Genomic DNA, 10,817 nt, shown 5'->3' on the forward strand with positions numbered 1-10,817 from the left:
AGGTGTCATTGAGATACTGTTTGGCAAATTTATACCACTTCATTTTGTGCTGTTAACACAAGATTAATGCAGTTGACATGATGGTATTTTGAGACATTGTATTTTGATGAGACCAGACTCTCTTGGAGATCTCCACCCTTTGCCCTTGGGTCTGAGTTTGCCTCTCAAACTCACAGCATGCATTGATAATAGTTCCTTGCATCCTGTTGCTGATGTAGATGTAAATGTGAGAAAATTGGTAGGTTCAGCTTTTTGTGAATTATTAATAACCATCACCCAATTTGTGGAGGTCAATACTTGTGTCAAACCCTTTGCCTGCTTTTGCCAGATAGCTCTCTAATGATGATGAATTCTACTAATGGTTGCTTATGTGTGCAACCTTCGTTTATACCCCATGGAAGCAGGTGACCTTTGGACGTTTCTATAAAAGTCCCAGATGCTCCCTATTAACTTCCAGAGAACAGAAAGTTGATGAAGGATTTATTTTTACTGGATTTGTTGATTAGATACTTATAAATAAAATAAAAAAAAAGTGAATTGACTGCTCTGTGAAGTGTGGTTTGTATCAACATTTGGTATATTTTAATTTATTAGGGAATAGAAAAGATTGCACACATTCATTCCGTTAACCATACCGCTACAGCCACTGCTGCCTGTGCTCAAATGAGGATGGCCATACTGGTATGTCCTGAATTATGAAATTGAATTAGAAAGCCTGTACAATTCCAGGGGAAGCTATATGATTACCAATGGATACTATAAATACCTTGCATTCTTATCTGCTGCCATCTGCTGTTGTTTTGTGTATTTATATATACTAATCATTGTTAAACACCCTTCACAAATGGCACATACTGACAAAAATGCATGAGGAAAGGAAGTTAGTGAGCATTTTGATTAGGATAGATTAGATCTGTGCTTTGTTTTTTTGTTTTGCTTTTGATTTGCTTATGCTTTTTGCAAGTGGTGAATTACACTGTGTATAAAGTATATCCCTTTCTCCTACTAGCTCCTGTAATAAGGTGCTCATGAACTCAAACAAAACAAAATACAACTGAGTTTTGTATTGAGCTGCTCAAACAAAATACAGACAAAATTAACATTTGTTGATTACAATTACATTACTAGAAACATAGATTGATAGAATAAGCTTTTTTTAATGCATCTGTCTGGGTTGCAGGGAAAAAATGACTCACAGTAGCACAGCATAGTGTTTAGAGTGTAACTCAGCAGATACTAATACAAAATGTTCAAAGAGCACATCATGAGAACTGAGAAGCTCAGTTTTATTTTGTTTTGTTGGTGTTCAACGAGCACTTTATTATAGGATCTCAGTTTTATTTTACTTTGCTTTTGTCTCACTTTATGCAAGTGTGGAATTACACTGCAACGGTATCAGTATCCATACAGTTGTGCTTGTTTTTGGGGCCATGGCAATTTGTCCCTGTCTATTCACCCCGGCAACAATTCATCCCTGCAATAATTCGTCCCCGCAATAAATGGTCCCCGTGACAATTTGTCCTCATCAATTCACCCCCATCATTATACGTTCTCCAATTTGCATTTGTAACCATGAGTGCAATCACTTATTGTAGAGCCATAGAACACACGTGTCTATATAGTAGGCAGGCTATATATATATATATATATATATATATATATATATATATATATATACACTCACCTAAAGGATTATTAGGAACACCTGTTCAATTTCTCATTAATGCAATTATCTAACCAACCAATCACATGGCAGTTGCTTCAATGCATTTAGGGGTGTGGTCCTGGTCAAGACAATCTCCTGAACTCCAAACTGAATGTCTGAATGGGAAAGAAAGGTGATTTAAGCAATTTTGAGCGTGGCATGGTTGTTGGTGCCAGGCGGGCCGGTCTGAGTATTTCACAATCTGCTCAGTTACTGGGATTTTCACGCACAACCATTTCTAGGGTTTACAAAGAATGGTGTGAAAAGGGAAAAACATCCAGTATGCGGCAGTCCTGTGGGCGAAAATGCCTTGTTGATGCTAGAGGTCAGAGGAGAATGGGCCGTCTGATTCAAGCTGATAGAAGAGCAACTTTGACTGAAATAACCACTCGTTACAACCGAGGTATGCAGCAAAGCATTTGTGAAGCCACAACACGTACAACCTTGAGGCGGATGGGCTACAACAGCAGAAGATCCCACCGGGTACCACTCATCTCCACTACAAATAGGAAAAAGAGGCTACAATTTGCACAAGCTCACCAAAATTGGACAGTTGAAGACTGGAAAAATGTTGCCTGGTCTGATGAGTCTCGATTCAGTCAGAATTTGGCGTAAACAGAATGAGAACATGGATCCATCATGCCTTGTTACCACTGTGCAGGCTGGTGGTGGTGGTGTAATGGTGTGGGGGATGTTTTCTTGGCACACTTTAGGCCCCTTAGTGCCAATTGGGCATCGTTTAAATGCCACAGCCTACCTGAGCATTGTTTCTGACCATGTCCATCCCTTTATGACCACCATGTACCCATCCTCTGATGGCTACTTCCAGCAGGATAATGCACCATGTCACAAAGGTCGAATCATTTCAAATTGGTTTCTTGAACATGACAATGAGTTCACTGTACTAAACTGGCCCCCACAGTCACCAGATCTCAACCCAATAGAGTATCTTTGGGATGTGGTGGAACGGGAGCTTCGTGCCCTGGATGTGCATCCCACAAATCTCCATCAACTGCAAGATGCTATCCTATCAATATGGGCCAACATTTCTAAAGAATGCTTTCAGCACCTTGTTGAATCAATGACACGTAGAATTAAGGCAGTTCTGAAGGCAAAAGGGGGTCAAACACAGTATTAGTATGGTGTTCCTAATAATCCTTTAGGTGAGTGTATATAGTAGGCAGGCTATATAAATATATATATAAATACACACACACACACACACACACACACAACTATTTTGTATTATTTATTATAATGTATGTTTTTAATTGATACAGTCATTTGAGACTATAACCCCAATAATTAAGTTTTATACAATTTGTCATGACAGCTGGCAGCTACGGCTGCAGGCTACTTAAAATAGGTTTCATGCTAAAGTTATATGTTCGTTGGTGTAGTGGATAGGGAACAGTACTGCAAACCTGGAGATTTGGGTTTGATCAGTACTTTTTATTTTCTTATGTGTACATTGTTATTATTTTTTATATATATAATTTACTGGAGTTAAATGGTATCAGAGTAGAAACAAAAATTAGAAGGTGAACAACTTTAACCAGTAGCCTTCAGCCATCACTGCCAGCTGTCATGACTAATTGTATAAAATTATTGGGGTTGTAGTCTGGAATGTCTCAATTAAAAACATAAATTATAAAAAATAATACAAAATAGTATGTGTTTGTATTTATATATATATATATATATATATATATATATATATATATATATATATATATATATATATACACTCACCTAAAGGATTATTAGGAACACCATACTAATACTGTGTTAGACCCCCTTTTGCCTTCAGAACTGCCTTAATTCTACGTGTCATTGATTCAACAAGGTGCTGAAAGCATTCTTTAGAAATGTTGGCCCATATTGATAGGATAGCATCTTGCAGTTGATGGAGATTTGTGGGATGCACATCCAGGGCACGAAGCTCCCGTTCCACCACATCCCAAAGATACTCTATTGGGTTGAGATCTGGTGACTGTGGGGGCCAGTTTAGTACAGTGAACTCATTGTCATGTTCAAGAAACCAATTTGAAATGATTCGACCTTTGTGACATGGTGCATTATCCTGCTGGAAGTAGCCATCAGAGGATGGGTACATGGTGGTCATAAAGGGATGGACATGGTCAGAAACAATGCTCAGGTAGGCTGTGGCATTTAAACGATGCCCAATTGGCACTAAGGGGCCTAAAGTGTGCCAAGAAAACATCCCCCACACCATTACACCACCACCACCAGCCTGCACAGTGGTAACAAGGCATGATGGATCCATGTTCTCATTCTGTTTACGCCAAATTCTGACTGAATCGAGACTCATCAGACCAGGCAACATTTTTCCAGTCTTCAACTGTCCAATTTTGGTGAGCTTGTGCAAATTGTAGCCTCTTTTTCCTATTTGTAGTGGAGATGAGTGGTACCCGGTGGGGTCTTCTGCTGTTGTAGCCCATCCGCCTCAAGGTTGTACGTGTTGTGGCTTCACAAATGCTTTGCTGCATACCTCGGTTGTAACGAGTGGTTATTTCAGTCAAAGTTGCTCTTCTATCAGCTTGAATCAGTCGGCCCATTCTCCTCTGACCTCTAGCATCAACAAGGCATTTTCGCCCACAGGACTGCCGCATACTGGATGTTTTTCCCTTTTCACACCATTCTTTGTAAACCCTAGAAATGGTTGTGCGTGAAAATCCCAGTAACTGAGCAGATTGTGAAATACTCAGACCGGCCCGTCTGGCACCAACAACCATGCCACGCTCAAAATTGCTTAAATCACCTTTCTTTCCCATTCAGACATTTAGTTTGGAGTTCAGGAGATTGTCTTGACCAGGACCACACCCCTAAATGCATTGAAGCAACTGCCATGTGATTGGTTGGTTAGATAATTGCATTAATGAGAAATTGAACAGGTGTTCCTAATAATCCTTTAGGTGAGTGTATACACGTGTGTTCTATGGCTCTACAATAAGTGAATGCACTCATGGTTACAAATGCTGAAGTGGAGAACGTATAATGATAGGGGAGAATTGATGTGGGGATGAATTGTTATAGGGACGAATTGTCGGGGACATATTGACATGGTCCCCTTGTTTTTCTGGTGTGTTTATTGCTGTGGAAAGGGAAAAAAGCAGATGGCAGTAGAAACTAATGCAAAATGTTCATCAATCATTACAACAGTAAAGAAGAGGTCTCAATGAACGCATGTGAATGACCAGATTTGATTCCAGAAGAAGTAGGATAAGCCATAGAGAAGATGAAAAAAATGGAAAAACACCTGAAGATGAAGGAAACACAGTGAAGATCCTGAATGAAACTGGAGAAGAACTGCAGATGATTCTTGCAAAATGCAACTGTCAGTCTCCTTCACAAGAAAGCAAACAAAGATTTGAAGAATTGTAGGCCCATTCGCATACTTCCCATCTTAAACAAAGTATTTACAGAAATATTAACACATTGCCTTCAAGATACACAAGACTTTGCCAAACTAAGGGAACATGCAAGATTTAGAAGTTGATATAACACAATGGATCATATACAAGTTGTCAGGGAAGTATTGGAAATAATATGAGCTTCCTCTGTGCCTAGGCTTTAATGATTACAAGAAAGCATTTAAGTAGATAAATGGATAATCAAAGAAGTCAAAAGTTATTTCTACCTTGGACAACAAATCAGTGCAGATGTATATGTTATTGAAGAAATCAAAAGAAGAGTAAAAATTGGATTTAATTTGGAAGAAATAGTACATTGTTGAAATTAGATCTACCCATTTGCTTGAAAAGACAAGTATTTCATCAATGCATACTACCAGTGTTCACTTATGGCTGTGAAACTTGGTCACTTAATGTAAAAATAATACAGAAAAGGTGGACAACACAAAGGAGTTGTATTCAATTTGGGTTCAATCAGGATCGGAGTGAGACAGATTAATTAGGAAAGAGTGCCTCCAGCAAAAAAAAAAAAAAAAAATGCCCATAATTCAATTTGGAAAAACATATACATATATACACCAATCAGCTATAACATTATGACCACCTGCCTAATATTATGTAGGTCCCCCTTTTGCCGCCGAAACAGCGGCAAAATTGAGGCATGGACTCCACTAGACCTCTGAAAGTGTGCTGTGGTATTTGGCACCAAGCTGATCCTTTAAGTCCTGTAAGTTGCGAGGTGGGGCCTCCATGGATTGGACTTGTTTGTCCAGTACATCCCACAGATGCTCGATTGAATTGAGATCTGGGGAATTTGGAGGCCAAGTCAACACCTTGAACTCATGATTCATCAGACCAGGCCACCTTCCTCCATTGCTCTGTGGTCCAGTTCTGATGCTCACATGCCCATTGTAGGCGCCTTCGGCAGTGGACAGGGGTCAGCATGGGCACCCTGACTGGTCTGCGGCTACGCAGCCCCATACGCAACAAACTGCGATACACTGTGTGTTCTGACACCTCATCAGATTTGTATTTATCAGAATCAGCATTCACTTTTTCAGCAATTTGAGCTACAGTAGCTCGTCTGTTGGATTGGACCACACGGGCCAGCCTTCGCTCCCCACGTGCCTTGGCCACCCATGACCCTGCTGCCGGTTCACCGCTGTAGAACCATCTCGGAAATAAGTGGAGAAGTCGTGGAGATAAAGCAAATTGAATTTTAATCAAGCTGGCTCAGAAGCCCCACGTCAGGAATAATTCCTTCAGTGAGGACTTAATGTTTACAAACATGAGTACAACTTTATAGGAAAAATGACGTAACATCTTATGGCTGTTCATTCAATCAGAAGATACAGGTCCGGGTCCGTTTTACGATCTGTCCTCCCGTGAAGAGGTGATAGATCCAAAGCAGATGTCCGTCTTTGACGTGCACTAGGAAGATGCGATCCCACGGTCGTCATATACCTAGTGTCAATCGCTCGTTAACATAAACAATTCCTGCCTATCTAGAGAAACGATTAAGTCATAAACAAATTTTCAGCAGACAGCTGTAGGCTATTTCAGCACTGTGTAATCTTTCATTACTGACAGGAGTTTCTACCAAATCAACCTTGTTGACCCTTTACTTGCTGCTAGATCTAATCTGCTAAATCTGTATACAAACTACTTCTAATGCTAGTATTATTAAAACATTATATAATTATCACGAAACACTTTCTTCAACTTCCTATACAGAGTCTTCAACCGCTTTTCCTTCCTTGGACCACTTTTGATAGGTACTGACCACTGCAGACCGGGAACACCCCACAAGAGCTGCAGTTTTGGAGACGCTCTGACCCAGTCGTCTAGCCATCACAATTTGGCCCTTGTCAAAGTCGCTCAGATCCTTACGCTCGCCCATTCACTTGCTGCCTAATATATCCCACCTACTGATAGGTGCCATGATAATGAGATTATCAGTGTTATTCACTTCACCTGTAAGTTGTCATAATGTTATGGCTCATCGGTGTACATCACAATATAATCTTTGGTCACACCTACAAAAACCTAAAATAATTGGTTTAAAACCAGTGACATGATCACACACACCTGTTCTAAATACAGTAAGAGCTACATTATTTTTGAAAAGAGGTCTCATTTTGGACAGGCCTGCCTCACTGCTGTACCAGTAAGGTGTGGCCATTCCATGTCAAGTACTAAGTGCAATATGTTTATGCATCTTCAGTCATTCGACCTGTTGCCCTTCATCCATATAGAGCACTCATGACACAGCTTCCGGGTGCTTAACAGCTGAGAGAGAGCTGTGATTATGGTTTCTAATTATGTTCAAATATAATTTGCATGATAAAACCATCATTCTTGTTTTGTTTGGCATGGATATGGATTAAATGCCCAGCAGCCTTATGTGTATGTTTACTTTTGAAGAAACAGATATGAAGACAAATACAAAAATAGCCTTGAAGCATCTGTCTAGTGGCAATAGCAGTTCATAACACATCTTAAATTCATTACCCTAAATACAACAGACAGTGCTCCTTCTTCTGACATTTCTATCACCTTTTGCTTGCATGTGATTTTGATGATAATGCCACATGACAGGTAGAAGGATGTCAACTTGTGCCCTGCAGTTCTACCCACAATTGCATCCCTATGGTTCTTTAGTCTCTAAATTCCATAATAGCTACAGTAAAGGATAATGCCTGAAGCAAAAAAGATAAGCAGTGGCAGTAGCACTGCATTGCTTCATGCATACTCAAGATACATAGGCAACTCTGCATTCATTATGAAATGTGGGATAGACTAGATGAGAGTCCAGGTAAATCAGATAAGGCCAAAATGTGAATATCTTGAATATGCATTAGTAATATTAGGATGCATATTATTTATTTCAACACTTCTGTAACTGATTGTTAAATTCACTAGTCCTCTATCAGAGAACAATGGGATTGCATTGTGTACTTCCATTGGTCAGACAACAACAATCTTTATAATGGTGTCTTTGACAGAAGTTTAAATTATTAATAATAATAATAATAATAATAATAATAATAATAATAATAATAATAATAATAATATATTGCCATGTATCATTATATATTAAAGGGAGTTTTGAATTAATACAAAATATATCTTGTTTGCACTCTTTCTTTCCGCTATATTGTATTAGTCTATGCCGTTGTTAGCGTAAACAAATGGAACCAGAATAAGGTAAGACTCTAAACATGAATACCAAAAGTAAAACAACTGTCAAATGTATTTCTTAGTTAGGCACATAAAGTGTTACATTATTATCAAGGTGAGAACTACCATTTTTCTCTTTATCTCTTTTCTCCCAACCCAGAACTACAGAGGACGTGGTAACTTCAGGATTAATTGGATTAATTGGTCAAAATAAAAATACACATTAGGTCTTACTCAGATATTAAAAGTTACTTATAACACTCTTTAAGACTGAAGCTCCAAAATAATTTGTTTATATGTTTATATACGTGTGTGGCTTAATGGATGGAATGTTTAGTTTATATGGAAGCATGAGACCGCATGTATTTGTTGAGCTTCAAAAGTCACCCGTAACTTTACTTTCACAACGAGTTGCATATCAGGGAGGACTGACTGACAATGTGTGTGTGTGTGTGTGTGTGTATATATGTATATATATATATATATAGTTACATAAACTATATATGGGGCCATCATTTTGTAAAACATTTCTTTCCTACTATTTGTCCCTAGTTTTACACTGGTTATCAAAATGATGGCCCCATTCAGGCAATCAACTGAAATAAAACCAAGGGAAAATGTAGTGAACTATTGATTTGTATAGAAATATATTCACTGAAAATACAAACAAAAAATATGAGTTTGTTAAACAGGATTAAATTTAGGAAACACAGTTCCTTGCATACTGGATATGCATTTAGAGAGTTATCTTGTACAATAGTTTGCCAAGGAGCAAAGTTCATGTTTTAAAAGTCAGTATATAAGGTTGTTGGAAACATATCAATCTATCTAACGATATACCGAACACATAACAAAACAGGAGACCAAATAACAGCACGAAACATATAGAAATCTGGAGATCAAATTCTGATAAAGATATATTAGGTATTTTAAGTATTGTAACGCCTTAATAAAGCGCCATTGGTTGTGTCTTTAAATATATTTTATATTTGACATAATTATATATATATAAACAAAACTAATATAGAATTACCAACAAGCACAGTACAAGTGATACTCTAGCATCAAAGCAAAACGAAAGTACAAATGCACAACATTTGTTCTCTGTGTTCATGAGTTTACTGCATTGCAGCCAGTCTTACCTGTCAGCGCTGAGAGCGGTTAGGGTGAACACGGAGACCCCTACCGAAGTGAGCTGGATCACTGGGATCAGTTTGCATGCCACGGTGCCGAAAATCCACTCCTCGAAGAAGTATCTGAATGCATCTATAGGCACACAAGTCACTAACAACAGGAGATCTCCGGCAGCCAGACTCGATATAAATATATTTGGCACGCTCCTCATTGCACTGTTGGTGATGAAGATTTTGACCAAAGTGATATTCCCTAGCAAACCCACAGTAATGATGAGAATGTATACGGATGGTATTACGCACCGTATAATAAAATCAACGGTTTCTCTGTCATCAGGCATCAAATGGTCGGTGAAATTGAAAGCTATCCATGAATTGTCAGACAACGATAAGTTATTTAAGAATTCTTCCATATTCAAATTAAAGTCACTATCTGTCTACTTTTGTAAAGGAATGGTCAAGAAGGAGAACAAGGAAACAAAGGTGCACCTTAAACGTTAAATACGGAACTCTCAATGTAGTGAAGTCTATGTGCTAAATTGTTCCTTTCTTTTTGCAGCGAAGTGAGCTTCTTCAGTTCACTGCAGTTCACATACACAGTAGCTGTCCTTCCAAGAAAGTGCTGAAATAGCTCCGTTCCGGGCGCTTTTCTGCGAATGAAGATGGCACACTTCAATTGAAACAGGCTCAAAATGTTGCACTCCTCACTTGTAAAAGTATATCATCCCATTTCACATTTGGAAATATTGTCTTCTCACTTTCGATTGTATGTTTTCGATCATTTACGACATCAGTGGAGATGCGTTATTTCCGTGGTAGCTTTCAGAAATCTAAAACGCATCCAGTTTTTCGCCCTCTTTTGCAAAATGATCTTTCGAAGCAAATAGGTGTTAAGTATTAATAACAGCTTCTGATAGAGTCCTTTGTCACTTCTTAATGTGGCATGTTTCCCTAAATGTAACTGTATAAGTGACGGTTGTTTTCGTTGCGTTTTCGCATAGCAGAATTACTACCGTTTTATTGCTAAATAAGTATATAACTTCGGGAGGAGCTCTTGTAGTGCATATAAATTAAACATTCATTGTAACTCATGTTGCACGCCACTTACAATTTGGTCTTGTGATTAGATGCGGGTGGAGATTTACTTCGAGCCGCAGTGATCCTCGATCTAAAGCTCCTTGTGCAAAGAGCCTTTTATGTTCACACAGCCGCCTAGCAAAGTGTTAACATAATATGACCGGAAATAGAAGAAACTAATTAAACCCCTTCCCATTAGACAACTCGTTTCTTGAACATTGACATGACGTTCGTATCAAATATCAAAATTATCAGCTGAACGTCTAAAATGAAAATCATATCAACACC

At 38.5% G+C, this 10,817-nt stretch overlaps 1 protein-coding gene across 1 annotated transcript in view; it reads right to left on the reverse strand.

The window, feature by feature from the left end:
- nmbr (neuromedin B receptor) overlaps window positions 1-9,920 on the reverse strand; it is a 29,975-nt gene extending 20,055 nt beyond the window's left edge. Inside the window, exon 1 of the mRNA XM_066701097.1 lies at window positions 9,462-9,920. Within this exon, the coding sequence (XP_066557194.1) occupies window positions 9,462-9,865 (404 nt within the window). The 5' untranslated portion in view covers window positions 9,866-9,920. The remainder of the gene's footprint in view (window positions 1-9,461) is intronic.
- Window positions 9,921-10,817: the final 897 nt, after the last annotated feature.

The sequence above is a fragment of the Amia ocellicauda genome, chromosome 1 (assembly GCF_036373705.1).
Source record: "Amia ocellicauda isolate fAmiCal2 chromosome 1, fAmiCal2.hap1, whole genome shotgun sequence".
NCBI lineage: Eukaryota > Metazoa > Chordata > Actinopteri > Amiiformes > Amiidae > Amia > Amia ocellicauda.